We start from the raw sequence: 16,490 nt of genomic DNA, 5'->3' as shown, positions 1-16,490 counted from the left end.
ATTTAACAAATTTTGTGCTATTTTCAATTTAGTCCTTTTTAATTAATTAGCCATCCAAGCGTTAAAATTTTCTAACTGAAACTTTAATACTAACTCAATGACACTCCATAAATATTTATAAAAATATTTATAGCTCGATTTTCAACTTTGAGGTCTCGATACCTCATTTTTGACCCGTTTGACCTAATAAATTCTTTTAATTCACTAATTTCACCATTTCACAAATTCTTCTAAATTCTTACTTGACTCATAAATATTAAATTACTATCTTGTTCAATCTTATTTGTCGAATTTAGTGATCTCAAATCACCATTTCCGACACCACTGAAAATTAGGCCATTACAGCTTCAATCCGTATACACAAAAATAAGCTAATTCAACAATTTTTTGTTCAATTCCACGTGGAGTCAAATTCTCATCAGTACAAGTTAAGGGAATGACATCCTAACCTCTGATATCCATATAAAGGACACGATGAACATAAATATCCTCTTTAACTTCTATTTTGATGGACCGAATATTTTTCATTAAGAATCGTAAAAAGATGCAACGATTTTTTCCCCAGAAAACCCCAACGAAATATACATATTATTCCCTCATTTATATTGAATTAATCAAAATCATTGCCTACATTCCAAAAAATTTATGAACCACAAATAGGGACTAATAAAGATGTCTGCAATCCCATAGATAGATATCACTTTTTTGTTGAGACAAAAATAAATATATCAAATTCCTATCAAGATAACTAAAAGTTCTAACTACTAAAAACTCTAATGGACCAAAAAAAAAAAAAAGGATAAAGGCCCAACAAAAATTACTTGTTTTTTGATATCCCACTATAAATTCTATCCATATAGATTTTGATCGCGTCATACATATTAGATCCAGTTACATTTTGTTCGAATTGAAAGAATAACAAGAAAAAGATTAACTCTACTTTTTTTTTAAAGTAACTCTCATCAACTATGTTATAAAATAAAAGAGTCTTTTTTTTTTAAATAGTCTTATTTATTATGATAAGAAAGCGCTCTTGGTTCAGTTTGATAGGACGTGAGTTTCTAAAACTTAATGTCGTAGGTTCAAATCCTATAAAGTGTGATTCAGCTTTTGTTAGGTCGAAAATTACACCGAATTGAAAAAAGAAAAGTTGAACAACAATATAAATTAAATATGGATCAAATTTATTTAGTTCATTTATATGTAGGAACAAGTTTGTTTATGTTCACTTAAATTTCTTTCATTATTCAATTACTATATAATCAATAATATTATTATTGTCTGTGTGTTTGTTTTATTTTATAATATAATATTAATATTTAATTTTTATACCTAAAAATAAGATGTTTCAAATATGATTATTAATTGTTTGTTCGTGAAGATGTTCACAAATATGTTTGTTTAATTTAAATGAACCAACGTGAATATGAACATATATAATTTTAAATAAATGAACATAAATAAAATTTGAAATTTTAATGATAAATGAACAAAACATCAACAATCTCAAAAATAATTAAAAGAATATGAACAAAAGTTTGTTCTTTCAAGCTTAGTTTATTTATAGCCTTAGTTACGAGAAAGTTTTTTTTTTTTGTGAGGAGGAAAAATTAAGTTATATATTTTTATGAAAGTTAAAATGCAATTTCACCATTATATTAGTTTATATCTCTATGATTTTCAAAAGAACTTTATTGAAATATTAGCATTGGGGGCAATCTATAATTTTACCATATGTATTGACTTATAAATTTATAAATTTTGGGGGTTTAAAGCAAAAATTTTCCGTTTTAAAAGGGACCATGACTAAACCTGTCCATGGATTGAGCCAGACCATGACTTGATTTCAAAAAATTCAAGCTTAAGTTCGTTTTCGGCCTAGCCAAACCCACCCAAAAAACTTATTTCATATGTTCAAAAATAATAATATAATATATATTACATTTTATAATTAAATTTAAATTTATTTTTTATTATTTAAGTTGAATTTGAGTAAGGGCAAATTAACTCGAGAAATAAAAAATTTTATTCAAGTTCGACCTATGGACAAATTTTAGTTAGGGTACTTGCTTGCCCTTACCTTTGCCCCTTAAGTTACATAGTGTGAATTTGTTAATATTTATTTTATTATTTGGTAGCAAACCCAAAATATTAATCTGAAATATTTAAATGAAAAATAGAATTAACTCTTACATTTTAATTTTTCTTTTAATGTTTTCTTTTATTTGTATTTTTATTTATAATTATTTGTTGAAAGATAAGAAAAACATCTTTATCATTTCCAAAGTGTTTCTCTTCAATTCTAAAACCATCAACATCTAAAAACACTACAAATTCTAACTATATTTATTTTCTTCATGACAATTCAATTGTTAAAATTAAAACACAAAATGTTAAATTGGTGTAAGTCTTTTTATTTTTACCCATGCCACATAATTCAATTCTTCCATCTAAGCATTTAAAAGGTAAAATTAATAATAATAAAAAGGACTTGAAACTTAAAGATAAGGATTTAATAAAGCTTACTTTGCAGTTTGCACTTACGAAGTAAGAAGAAAACAACCCCAAAAAAAAGTAATATAAAGTTGGTATTGTAAACAAAGAGAGTTGATTGAATTTGTGTGGGTTAGAATGTGTGCTTTTTGTTTTCAAGTTTTATAATTACTTGTAATTTAATGTATAAAAATTAAAAGGTGTAAAAATTTCTCAAATTTTTTTTAAAAAGTAATTAAGTCTCTCTTTTTTTCACTCAATTGAGCACTTAAACTTTCAAAATGTATCAAAAAGACCCTCAAACTTTTTAAAAAAAAAAAACAATTAAGCCTCTACTTTTTTATTCACTCAATTGGGTACTTAAACTTTCAAAATACATAAAAAAACCTCAAAATTTTTAAAAAGCAATTAAGCCCTGTTCTTATTAAAAATTAGAAAAAATATAAAAACAATAAATTTATTAAAATTATATTTTTATAAAAATAAAAAAATAAAAATTGTAAATTTTAAAAAATAATTTAAAAATTAATGACCCCTAATTTTTTTAATTAAAGTCATCACGTGACACAACATGACATGACATGTAGCGAAAAAAGATAAGCAAAATAAAATCAATAAAAGTTATAGAAAAATTATAAAATGCTTCTTTTGGTATGATAATTTTTATAAAAAATTCTGAAATTTATATTTCTTCACATGTTGTATAGTTTTCTTACAATTTATAAAATTTTATAATTTTTTCTAATTTTAATATGAGCGGGGTTTAATTGTTTATTTGAAAAATTTTAAGGGTCTTTCGATGCATTTTGAAAGTTCAAGTACTCAATGGAGTGAAAAAATAGGGCTTAATTGCTTTTTTAAAGAAATTTGAGGGCCTTTTGATGCATTTTGAAAGTTTAAGTGCTCAATTGAATGAAAAATAAGAAGAACGTAATTACTCTTTTAAAAAAGTTTAAAGTTTTTTACACTCTTAAGCCTTAATTTATATATATATATATATATATATATATATGTGAATACGGTTTTATAATATGTAATCTTTTCAACGATTTTTATCTCATCAAAATATTGAGCTAAATGACAAAAATAATTATTAATAACAAAAAAATAAAATATATATAAAGAAAAAGGTTATGATGACCCTTTTACTTAATTATAAGATTCTCATAGCAGTTAAAAATAAATATATCATATATCTAAGTTAAATGAAAAGTAAAAAAATAATTATTAATAATAAAACGTAAAAAATATAAAAGAAGAAAAACTATTATCATCTATTTACTCCAAAACCATGAAAAATATAACGTAATAACTAACTTAATTAAACATATGCTACACATAAACCTAAATTTCTTTTTTAATTTGTTAGGATAATAAATTTAGATGGAGAGGTATTTATAATAAAAAAACAGAAAGTGAAAATAAAATATTTATAACTTATATTTAAGATAAAACACAAAATAATTGGAAATTTATTACAAAAGTAATTTTGATTATAATTAATGTATTGATTAAATTAATTACCCTTCTTTTAAAATATCAAAACACTATACCAAAATTAAAATACTATTTATCATAACAATCACGTATTAAATATTTTAACATTAAATTTCTAAAAGGGTTGTTGGTTTTTCTTTTGAATTTTGAGAGAAAAAATATAAATTTTAATAGTAAATGATAATATCCTATTTTTATTTAAAATAATAAATGATAATTATATCCCCTTTAATTTCATTGACTCGTTTAGAAGTTGGAAATATATATAACATATACATTAAATACAATTATAACTCAAAAAAAAAAAAAAAAAAAAAAAAAGAACCCATCGATTCTCTCAGTAATTTCCATTACCCTTTTAAAGAAAGTAGCCATTAAAGTTTACTCTAAACTCTTTAGGGTGGAAAAATGCTAAAAAAAAGAAAAGAAAGTAAAATAGAATGTTGAATGCAGGTTGTAGAAAAGCTAAAATATGAATCTTCCAAATCAGTTGTTGAACAGAAAAGTTTTAGATAAAAAATTATTACTTTTCTTCTAATCAATTCCCACAATTATGTAGAACAAAATAAGTTTCAATAATAAATTAACCTTTTCTTGTACCATACTTAAAAAAGTTTAGCCACAATTCCAGATAAATGCATTTTTATACATTTAAATTCCAACAATGTAATGTTAATTGAGTTAAGATTCCTATCAACATTAATAATTTGCTTTTTCAACTTATATCTCTTTTCTTCATATTGATATTTATATTGTTTTTCTATGCCACATGGCAGCTTGTAATTGATTACTTTTTAGTAAATTTTTGGTTTAAAGAACACTAAAACAATAAATATTATGATGAGAAAAATGAAATAATTTATCATTTAATTCTTACAATAAATACTAGATTGTTGAAAGTTATAGAAACTTTAGTTCAAATACTATTATTTGTGTAAAATATATAAAAATAACAAAATCGTCCATAAAATAATATAATTTATCTGTATTTGCATCTTTTATCTAACGAGTTTGTTTTCAAGCTCAAATGGAGATTACTATCAAGCCCATGCAAGTCATTGTCTGATGATAATGGCGCACCCATCTAACCGTCACAAAGGAATACATTGATCATTCCCTGGTCAAACTTTCATTTCTCTAGCTCAAGCCCTATATATACATATACTGATAAAACCTGCAGAACCCAGAAATAATATATATATATTCAGAACAGGCCAAGCAAATTGGAATTGTTGTGCATATTGTGTTCGTTTTCTTCCAGTTTTCAGATTGTTTATAGCTATATCATATCTAGCTGTCGAAAATATTGTACTGGCGAATTGGGAATCGAGGAACATGGAGAAAATGAGTTCTGAGGATGGAGACCGTTACCACCATCGACATCATTACTCTGATACAGATGTTTTAGGGTCCGAGAAAGTGCCCCATAGTGGTCCATTGAGCGGACCATTAAACAAAAAGGTTGCAGCAGGGAAGAAAACTGCCCACTTTAACATTCCAGACTCCAGCTCTTCCAAGGACGACCGTTACGTTGAGATCACCCTCGATGTTACTGCCGATTCGGTGGCGGTTCAGAGCGTAAAGGCTGCAAATGGTGGTGATTTGCAGGAAGATCCTGAGCTGAGTTTGCTGGCTAAAGGTCTGGAGAAGAAATCTAACGTGGTGAGGAATGCTTCGGCCAAGATTAGGCAGGTGGGACACGAACTCAAGCGCTTGACATCTTTCTCCAAGAAGCCAGCTCGGTTCGATCGGACTAAATCCGCAGCGGCTCATGCTCTCATGGGCCTAAAGTTCATTAGCAAGAATGAATGTGGACATGGATGGGAGGCTGTTGAGAAGCGGTTTGATGATATCACTGCTTCCAACAATGGAGTTTTGCCTCGTTCCCGGTTCGGCGAATGCATAGGTATGCAGATTGCTTTCAACTTTTTTTGAGTATTTATGATATGCAAGTGTTTTAGTTCAGTGAGAATTTTTGAGTGAAAATCAATGGCAGGAATGGAGTCTAAGGAGTTTGCGCTGCAGTTGTTCGATGCACTTGCTCGAAAACGAAAAATTCATGGTGATTCCATCGATAAGGCTCATCTGAAAGAGTTTTGGGATCAGATCTCGAATCAAAGCTTCGATGCTCGCCTTCAAACTTTCTTCGACATGTAAAGTTGTTAATTATGGTTTCTTACATAAGTTCTTTATTTAGAGTTTGGTCTTAAATCAAATGATTCACGCAAGATAGAATGCAGGGTGGATAAAGATGCAGATGGAAGAATAACAGAACAAGAAGTCAAAGAAGTATGGCATATGAATCAATTGCTTGCGGCTATTAAAAGTAATATGTTGATAGATTTACCAAGAACCTGATATATTTCTGAAATGTTGATTTACTTTTTACAGATTATTAGTCTCAGTGCATCTGCAAACAGACTCTCAAATATCCAGAAACAAGCTGAGGAATATGCAGCTTTGATTATGGAAGAATTAGACCCAGACCGCCTGGGGTACATCATGGTAAATTTCAAGCGCTGCTTACAATTTTTGTTTGGTTTTTAGCTTCAATTCCATAACCAGAAATCTTATGTTTTAAACAGATAAACAACTTAGAAATGCTTCTGCTGCAAGCACCAAACCAGTCAGTACGAGGCGAAAGCCGGAAATTGAGCCAAATGCTAAGCCAAAAGCTTAAGCCTACATATGACGGTAATCCAGTTAGGAGATTCTGCAGGAACACCAAGTATTTCTTGCAAGATAACTGGCAGAGAGCTTGGGTGATGGTTTTATGGATTGCAGTTATGTGTGGGTTGTTTGCATACAAATACATCGAATATCAAAGGAGGGAAGATGTATTTAAAGTACTGGGGAATTGTGTTTGCTTTGCCAAAGGTGCAGCTGAGACAATTAAACTGAACATGGCACTGATACTGCTACCGGTATGTCGTAACACCCTCACCTGGTTAAGAAACAAGACGAAACTAGGCGTTGTCGTTCCTTTCGATGATAACCTTAACTTCCACAAGGTAACAAAGAACATGTCTTTATAAGCTAAGTTGAACTATGAAGTTTGTTTTGATTGCTCTCAACATATTGCAGGTTATAGCAGTGGGGGTTGCATTTGGGGTTGCCATACATGGGATTGCCCATTTAGCATGTGATTTCCCTCGCCTGCTTCATGCCACTCCTGATGAATATGTACCAATGGAACAATATTTTGGTGAACAAGCCAAAAGTTACTGGCATTTTGTGGAGCACGTTGAAGGAATAACTGGGGTACTAATGGTGATTTTAATGGCCATTGCATTCACGCTAGCGGCACCGTGTTTCAGGCGGGGTCGGATCAACCTCCCAAAGCATCTAAAGAAACTAAGTGGCTTCAATGCCTTCTGGTACTCCCACCATCTGTTTGTCATTGTTTACACTCTCCTTATTGTACATGGAATTAAGCTCTTCTTGACCAAGAAATGGTACAAGAAAACGGTAAGCAATGATCAAAATCCCCAAACATCTCTGTTAAGGTAATTGATATTAATTTATCCAAAACTAATTTCATTTTTATTGGAAATGGACAGACTTGGATGTACTTGGCAGTTCCAATTATTCTTTATTCATGTGAAAGATTGACAAGGCTGCTTAGGTCAAGCATCAAGGCTGTTACAATACAAAAGGTAAGCAATCTATCATGATTACATATGATCGAACTCAAGTTTAACCCCAGGTGGCATTCAACAACTTTGCGGGTTCGAATTGGGGATTCCTAATATGTCGTAGAAAATTTACAGGTTGCTGTTTATCCTGGAAATGTATTGGCACTTCAAATGTCAAGGCCCCATGGATTTAGATACAAAAGTGGACAATACATGTTTGTCAACTGTGCTGCAGTGTCTCCATTTGAATGGTAATTTGCCTTGGCCTTCAAAACAGAACATATCCAGTAACTAATGACCATTTTTTGTCTGATCTTCATTAAAATGACATTGATTTGTCACATGAGAAACAGGCACCCCTTTTCTATTACTTCAGCTCCCGGAGATGACTATCTAAGTGTGCATATTAGGACACTTGGTGACTGGACTCGACAACTCAGGACAGTGTTTTCGGAGGTATGTTTCAACAACCATCTTGGAACATATTGTCAATGGCTGTCGCCTGTCAGGGATTTATGTTCAACTAACATTGTGCTTCCAGGTGTGTCAACAACCTACTAATGGAAAAAGTGGCCTCCTTAGAGCCGACTCCGTGCATGGAACTAACATCCCAGAGTAAGTCATTCAACTTGGCAATTTGATTTTATATCAACAAAAACATGGCCAACACAACAGTAACCCCAAAAAATAAAGAAGAAAATAGAATAAACAGAAGAACGTGATGTAAGGCATGTCTGAAGGAGTCAAGGTTAATATCGATCTTTAGGCTTAAACAATTTGGGGTTAATGCTGCATACGTGATAAGCATTATTTAGGTCAACAAACCTTATTAATTTAATCAGATTGAATAGGAGTTGTTCTATACAACTCCTTTTTATGCTTTGTTTAGAGAATCATGACACCTAACTTGTGATTGTTTTCAAATAATTTTACTCAATTTTTTTACAACACATATTAATGCTTGTCAATGGCTGAAGAAAAGCAAGCAAATTCTAGCAACTAATCAGAAATGAGATTTGGCAGTCTCTTGTTTGATAGAATAAAAGATAATTGATGAAGGTAATGTATGATAATAATTCACCTTACCCCATCACAACTAATCTGGCCCCACTCCATTTCATAATTGCGCTTCTTTTACAGCACATATGGACCCTTATGATCTTTTCTGATTAGCACAAAAGATAGTTTAATAAGGAAGTCGATGATCAATTCAGATTTTTATTTAAAACCCAAACTTTAATTTAATAATCTTAATTAGTTTTTCTTTTTTTACTATGGAATGGTGGTCAATGTTCATGCTCACTGACATTGGCTGCTTTAGAAATCTCTCTTCTTCTTTTTTTTCCGTCATTTCTCCTTGACATGTGATGCCATATGCCATATGAAATCAGAAATGACTTCTATATTTCATTAGTTCTCTCTCTCTCTTTTTTTATTAAATATCTGTCGGCTATAAGCAAGAAGACAAGAATCTCAGCATCAAGATCATAAAAAAGAATATAAATTTCAGCTTTAGGCTTCTAGCTAGGCCATTGAAAACTTGGATTTTCCTAAGAAAGCTAAAGACAACAATTTCAAAACTCTGAATTATGAACTAATAATCATTTGTTTGGTAATGAAGAAAAAAATTGGTAACATGGTGTCTATCTGCTTTAAAACAATGGAAACTGGAAAGTGTAATCAAAATGTCATTTTCTGCGCTTGGTGCTTGTGAATTTCACGTGACAAGTAATATGCTAAGAAAGAGAATGTAATACACTTCAATGTGATTGATGATTTTGAACAGTTTCCCAAGAGTGTTAATCGATGGACCATATGGAGCACCGGCACAAGACTACAAGAAATACGAAGTGGTTTTGTTGGTGGGTTTGGGGATTGGAGCAACCCCCATGATTAGCATTGTGAAGGACATAGTGAATAACATCAGGGCCATGGAAGAAGAGGAAGAAGAAGAGAAAAGTAGTGGTATAGAGAAAGGAAACGGGGTTAATAAAACGAATTCTACATCACCAAGTTCAAAAAGGAAAGAAAACTTCAAGACAAGGAGGGCATACTTTTATTGGGTGACGAGGGAACAAGGTTCCTTCGATTGGTTCAAAGGGATAATGAATGAAGTGGCTGAAATGGACCGTAACCATGTAATCGAGCTTCATAATTACTGCACAAGTGTGTACGAAGAAGGCGATGCTCGCTCGGCTCTCATTACTATGCTTCAATCACTCAATCATGCTAAAAATGGGGTCGACATCGTCTCTGGTACGAGAGTAAAATCCCACTTCGCCAAGCCTAATTGGCGCAGTGTCTACAAGCACATTGCTGTCAATCACAACAACTCTCGAGTGGGTACGTTCACCCACCACTTCGCCAAGCCTTTGTTTTCTTTTTCATACACTTAGATATTATCCTACATTAGACCTAATTAAAAATGCTTACATCAATGGCTATAAGCCTATAACTTAACATGGAATTAATTAACATACTTTTACATGAAATAATTGATAAAGTTAAAAGAGTTAGGGAAGAAATCACCTTGCTTTTAAAAAGATCTCCTCTAACTGTTAACTTTAGATACTCCATTATCTTCTATCTTTTTATTTAGCTGCTTTATTCATTAAAGCAATGTTTTGCTAGCTCTTTTGTCCCTTGTCTAAAAAACAATAAAAAGATATATACCTTTTGAAAATGAACAAAAGATATACTTTGCAAAAAGGTTAATATTAGCAACTGTGTTGCCATTGCTTGTTACAACTATGATATTAATATCTACTATGATTTTTCATAAATATAAATATTTATTTAACAAATAAATATTTTCACATTTATAATAATTAATAACTTAATTTATATTTTATTTAAAAAAGCTTGATTTATATTTTTATATTATTAATATGTAAATTAATGCTTTATTAGTGTATAGAACAACCATATGATGCAATATCAACAAAATTTTGTGAAAATATATAAAGTTAACACTGTTTTTTTAAAGGTCAAGTTAACATTGTTTTTAACAAATGAATATCACGTGATTTGTTGATATATTCAAAAATACATTGCTTCTTACATTCGCATGGGATGTTAGTGCTTTTCATGATAAAGATAAACAACACAACCAATAATCGGACAATAACGTTGCGGAATGTTATTGGCAGGGGTTTTTTATTGTGGGGCACCGGCGCTGACAAAAGACCTTCGCCAGCTAGCTTCAGATTTCTCCCACAAGACGTCCACCAAGTTTGATTTCCATAAAGAGAACTTTTAATCCCATGCCAGGGTCCCGGATAAGGAGAACCTAAAAAAGAAATGCTTTGGAGCTCACCAGACTCTAGAGACAGTTACATGCACCTTCATCCCACTGTGTCTCTCAATTGTACAAAGATCTTGGACCCCTCCATTTACAAATTGCTTTTCTTCTTTGTAATCTTGCATCCAAGTTTTCTAATCCAATAAATTTAAAATTTTCGCATGTTCATACTATTCTTTTTCAATATAAAAATTGCCTTTCTTTTCTGTTGAAAACAATTGAGGGCAAACAAACGATAGTGCGTTGGTCGATTGAGATTTAAAAAGAGATTCTGGTGTTTGATGAGAAGAAAGCACGTAAGCGTTTGTGCGTAACCCATAGTCACTTTGCACATCAAAACATGCTCTTTTTTAACGAGGGGCTTTAGGCGCTCTACCTTTTATTTGTGTTTTCGTTTTAGCCTCTGAAAACTGGGCCTGATTAGTTGGCTTGATGTCACGCCTTGATCAGCAGCCTGATTGGGCTGGAAAGTGATCAGAGGTTTCTTCATTGACATGTTGGCAACATCTAAGATTCTGCTGCTGTTGTTGCCGGGAGAGCCTTGCTTTGATTTTAACTGTCTTGGCAACTCCAGCCTCTCTAGTATCCTTGTCGTGTTTATATCGAGCTGCTTGCTGTTGTCCGGTGAGGATAGAAGTATAACCGATTGACCTGACTTGGGTTTGGTGGGAGAATACTTGACCGGAACTTCATTGGCAACTAGCCGCTCCCATTCTTCAGCAATTGAAGTTGGTTTTTTGCGTTCTTCAGCTGTTTGATCTAGCTGTGACATCTCATCGTATACTACCATGACACCGACTGATGAAATTGGTCGTGCATTCACTTCGGTTGAGTCAGGGTTGGTTGGGTTTGGTTCACATGTTGCATCATTCCGTTTAGGAGCTACACACCTAGAATATTCACGTCATCAATGAAACAAAATATCAGAAATCATTCAGCATTCAGTCATTCACCCTTCAATCTCACTCAATGCTGAATTGTAATACCTAAACTTTTTTTGTTTTTCTTTTAAAAAAATGCCATACACATTTTGATACAAAAATACAAATGAATACTCATACTTTTATCCGGTACTCAACCAGGTCCGGATAACATAAGTGATGAGTTGAGAAAGCTTAGATATATAGTTACGAAAATAAAGGAATTAGTTCATGTTATGGTGTTAATAAAAAAAAAATCAATTATCCGAATAATGCAATAATAACAGCAATTTGCAACACAAACATACTAAAAAATTAACAAATTTTGTATTCCAAGTAACACTCTAGGCAGGAAGCTGATCTAAAACAAGATCTTTGCTGAAAATGAGGCAATATTATGAAATCTTCTAGTATCCATGTAATGTAAAACCCACCTCGTTTTCCTTGCAAACAAAATTATACTAACATAAGGCATTATTCTTTCTAAAATTTATGATCTGAATGTTTACAGAAAAGATCTTTAACCACTATTAGGCCTTGATAATTACTCGCCATCTACTCTGAAGTTGTTAGAAATCTTCAACGAATAAAGTGGGGGAGAAAAATAAAAAGAGAAAAGATCTTGAGTCATAAAATGGGGAAAACAAATGCATGCATGTATGCATTTGTTTCTAAGCATGTTAAGACAGAGAGCGTTGGATACGAATATATTCAAATTTTTTCTAAGTATTTTCTATATTCTTTGGAGGGTCATACCACTATATCTATCTCCAAATATGCACCAGGTGAATATGAGTACTTCAAAAAATTAAACAGTCGGAACAACCTAGATTTCTAATGACCATGTATATGGGCAGTTCGAAGAAGATGCAAGTGAGATTACCCAAATTGTAAGCTTTCCTTTACAAGCAAGTTAAGTTTTTGATGGAAACCTCTATCATACAGGACTGGACTGTAGTCTCTTGATTCCAACTGCCAAAGAGTCAAAAATCACGAAATTGGAGCAAAATTTGAACATGCCAGTAATCAAATACTAACTTGGCAAAAGTAAGAACAACATAGAGTGTGTGAGTGCAGCTGTATCCCATGATACATCGAAAGTATTTACAGCTTCCATACCAAATCCAAGTGGCACAACTCGATATTCATACATAATATTTTAACTATAGTTGCTGAGATTCGGGGGTGAGTATTATGGAGCTTGAACAACAAAGAACATTGGCTCTGAACAAACGTGAAATTAAACAAATAAAAGAACGGGGACTGAAGAAAAACGTCAAAGGAAAACTTTTTACCTTGGATAAGGAGGACTGAATGGAAATCTCAATCTCCTTAGGCACTGAGTGAGCAACAAATCGATTGACGTCAGAAAAAGGCAAGACTTCCTCTGATCCAGCAAGGCGCTGAAAGTTTTAAAACATCAAACAACATAGTTACCAGCTGAGCTTAACTCTGTTCGCAAGAAGCAAAAAGTTATTTGGAGGATTACTGGATTACAATGAAGATACCGGACTACAAATATTATTTAGAAATGAACAGATAGAACATCAACTAATAATGAAGTAGATTAATGTGCACCCTGAGAAGCATTGGTCCATTATCTGAAGGTTGAAGAATATAATAGCAATTGAATGTCGCCTCCCTCATAGTTTCTACATTGCAATTTGAAGAGCATATCAAGCCTTGATCCATTGAATGTAGAGCACTGCAAAGCCCTTTGAAAACTGAAAAATTGTATTTGGATCAGGAAAATGAAATAATAAAAAGGTTGAAAAGAAAGGAAGAACAGTTTACATTAAAATTCTTTCTCACAATTGTATATAACAAGAACTTCTAATGGTATTAAAACTCGAGGTAAGTTTGCAATTAAGGCAAAGTCAGAAATCACAGAAAAACTAACTCACTAAACATTTACATTGCAGAATGATAGCAAACAAAAGGACTTCCACGCACCTTGAGCATTCAATTCTAGCTGATCCATTTCATCTGAAGCAGCTTCTATCTCTGGAGAAGCCGATGGAGTTACAAAATAGGGATTTCCAAATATAAGTCCTGTGTAGAATTCCAATAAAGGAGAATATGAACCAAGGCATCGTATAAATAAAATACTAGCAGCATTTCCATCAAGCTCCTATATTTCAGGGAAATTGCCTGGACCAGCAGTTTAAATTATCTAATAACCAAGAATCCTTTTAAAAGATGCAATAACTGCAAGATATCCACAAAGATGACAAAACGAACTTCATACTGAGATTTACCTTCACTCAAAGACCCTAAGTTGGTTCTGTCTATTATATTGAAGTTGACAGGTGAAGAAGCCTGTTGGAGTTTCATAGAGCTCTGAAAAGAGGGCATAAATAGGATAGCGTTTTCTCCAACCTTCACAGAATTTTGAATCACATCAAAAGTCCCAAGTTCATGGCCAGAGACTTGACAAGAAGGCCTTTCAATCCTAGTTTTTTCTGAATTGCCCAATGGAACACCATGGCACCTGCATGTCTATAGGTAGTGGATCGAAGGACTGTTATTCTGCTTGCTAAAGGGTTGAATTAAGATACATGTTGAGTACCTTACAAGGGTTGAATCCATCAATTATATGATTGACAGAAGCAGATAAATTGCAGGATATCTGCTTCACCGAACCTGCAAGGTTACTATTAAAGATAAAATGAGCTTGCAATGGCTCTTCCATGTCATCCCTTAGATCTTGTAGCCATCGTTTCACCAAGCCATGAAATACTTTGACCTCTGTCAAAGTTGATAAAATATTAAATCAAAGGTTTACATATTTATACGATAATCTAGTGTCTCAGTTGGCTTAACCTACTAAACATCTGATGTAGCTTGAAATTGTTAACAATAGTACACAATTGTTTTGAAATCAGGGTTCAAGCACAAGATGCAAAATAGCTCAACAACAATGACAGTGCCTGAAACGAAATCCTCAATCAGTTTTAAGGATTTCAATATTTCTGTGAAACCTGGTCAAGACTTTGAAAGATGCATTTGCCTCCAACTCAAGCTTCAATTTCACCACAGCAAGCATAATGGTGATTCAAGACACTTACGAAGATAGAAGTCCCATATTTTGTTTTAATTTGAATCTGTTATCATAAATGTTAAAGACTTGTTGAACTCTAAAGCTGATCATAAATGTTAAAACTTAAAACACCTTGAAATTTAGAGCCGATTTTCTAAATGACATGCAGGGGAAGAGTAACCTGGAAGGCAGCACTGAAAGGAGCAGTTATCAAGATCAGATATACATCTGGAAAAGGTATTGATATTCGCCCTTATATCACTAAGATGGTTTGATCTTTGCTCAAGCAAAATGAACTCGACAGAAACACACTTATCTGCAGCATCCTGGCCAGAAAACCGAGGTTGAAAGTGATTTCAACAAAACCAAAGGGATACAAATCCCAACTGTGGTAATATATTGCTCACCGTAAGAGTTTCTTTCAGGGCAGAGTCTACAGTTTCAGGTAAACATGAACTCAACACAATAACTTTTCGCACGATATCTCTTCCTCCCCACGAATATAGAACTTGATCACTCAAAACACTTGCAAGTTTCATATCTGCTAAATATAATCTAAGGAAAAATCAGCAAACACAAACAAAATTATACTTGATTTGAAATGAATAAATAAATAACATGTAACATTGATTTCGATATATTGCTTTCATAAAATTGAAATTTCGAAACTTATAGTTTTTAACTCTTGAAAATTGTCGTTACATTTATATCAAAACCTAATAAATTTTTCATTTCACTTCCAGTTTTCTAACCAAAGCATCTTGAGAGAGAGAGAGCTAGACCGTAGCAAGAGATAGATCCAGACTCATTGATCACAGGGGAAAACGAATCGGTGGGCAAACTATTAACAGCATGGTGAAAATCACGAAGACTATAGTCTCCTCTCGGACCATACGCCACCTTTAGCTGTTGACAATGCATCAGATTTAAGTCGAAATTGAAAAAAACATCTCATCCATTGGAATCTCCAATTAAATCAAAACGTGTTACCTCATCGGAAGAAGAAATGCGGTTTTTGATGACGTAGCACAAACCGATTCTATCTCTGAGAGAATCTAATTTATTCCTCCAATTCGATGAAATAGTGTAGAAATTAGCCATCTGTAACAGTGACTGCGAAAATCGCAACTAAATTTCTTAATTGATCGATTCAATTTAAAGCAAATTCCGATTTTCAGGTTGTGCGATCGGTTACCTGCTTTATGTCTCTAAGCAATGGAGGCGAGAGGCTTCGTAGATCCAGCAAAAAACAAACGAGAACCATTGACTTTTCTTCTGCCTCGGTTCTTCTTTCAGTTGATTTTCGGAGCTATGGTTTAGCGCGTAATATTGCTTGACGAAATGTCGATTTTGAAATTTTATTTTATACAGAGGATAAAATATTTCTGTTTCACCGCCTGAATTTTATTGGTTTTAAAAATATGGCTCTCTCTTTTTTCTTTTCTTTTTTTACGCATTTCCCCTCTTTTTCAGTTGTTTAAAAAAAACACTCTATTAATATAACTTATTTACCAAATATGAGATGATATTTTTATCAAAACTCTTTTCATTTTACATAAACTTTATATTTTCTTACATAATTATTTTCTTTTCGAATATATAAA

The 16,490-nt window shown here is 32.4% G+C and overlaps 2 protein-coding genes across 6 annotated transcripts; one reads left to right on the top strand and one right to left on the bottom strand.

Moving 5' to 3' along the window:
• Window positions 1–4,987: 4,987 nt before the first annotated feature.
• Window positions 4,988–11,094, top strand: LOC108479426 (respiratory burst oxidase homolog protein C-like). 3 transcript variants are annotated; one of them, XM_053023105.1, is made up of 12 exons: window positions 4,988–5,896; window positions 5,987–6,143; window positions 6,231–6,279; window positions 6,382–6,495; window positions 6,576–7,001; window positions 7,075–7,458; window positions 7,551–7,646; window positions 7,761–7,876; window positions 8,036–8,081; window positions 8,167–8,240; window positions 9,412–9,968; window positions 10,775–11,094. In XM_053023105.1, exons 1-12 carry the CDS (start codon window positions 5,326–5,328, stop codon window positions 10,882–10,884), a joined length of 2,700 nt encoding a protein of 899 aa, XP_052879065.1. In that variant the 5' UTR covers window positions 4,988–5,325; the 3' UTR covers window positions 10,885–11,094. The 3 variants fall into 3 exon arrangements, with proteins under 3 accessions (XP_052879065.1, XP_017637495.1, XP_052879066.1); XM_017782006.2 differs by having other exon boundaries at window positions 7,979–8,081; XM_053023106.1 differs by lacking the exon at window positions 9,412–9,968 and having other exon boundaries at window positions 7,979–8,081.
• On the bottom strand, window positions 10,947–16,466 carry LOC108479427 (uncharacterized). 3 transcript variants are annotated; one of them, XM_017782008.2, is made up of 12 exons: window positions 16,082–16,466; window positions 15,877–15,999; window positions 15,669–15,792; window positions 15,294–15,427; window positions 15,068–15,212; window positions 14,416–14,594; window positions 14,105–14,345; window positions 13,800–13,898; window positions 13,425–13,570; window positions 13,142–13,249; window positions 12,730–12,818; window positions 10,947–11,816 (listed from the first exon to the last, which is right to left on the bottom strand). In XM_017782008.2, exons 1-12 carry the CDS (start codon window positions 16,148–16,150, stop codon window positions 11,306–11,308), a joined length of 1,968 nt encoding a protein of 655 aa, XP_017637497.1. In that variant the 5' UTR covers window positions 16,151–16,466; the 3' UTR covers window positions 10,947–11,305. The 3 variants fall into 3 exon arrangements, with proteins under 3 accessions (XP_017637497.1, XP_017637498.1, XP_052879067.1); XM_017782009.2 differs by having other exon boundaries at window positions 15,877–15,987; XM_053023107.1 differs by lacking the exons at window positions 15,877–15,999; window positions 16,082–16,466 and having other exon boundaries at window positions 15,294–15,441; window positions 15,669–15,785.
• Window positions 16,467–16,490: the final 24 nt, after the last annotated feature.

The sequence above is a fragment of the Gossypium arboreum genome, chromosome 12 (genome assembly GCF_025698485.1).
Source record: "Gossypium arboreum isolate Shixiya-1 chromosome 12, ASM2569848v2, whole genome shotgun sequence".
Taxonomy (NCBI): Eukaryota; Viridiplantae; Streptophyta; class Magnoliopsida; order Malvales; family Malvaceae; genus Gossypium; species Gossypium arboreum.
This window is presented reverse-complemented; position numbering and strand designations above follow the sequence as displayed.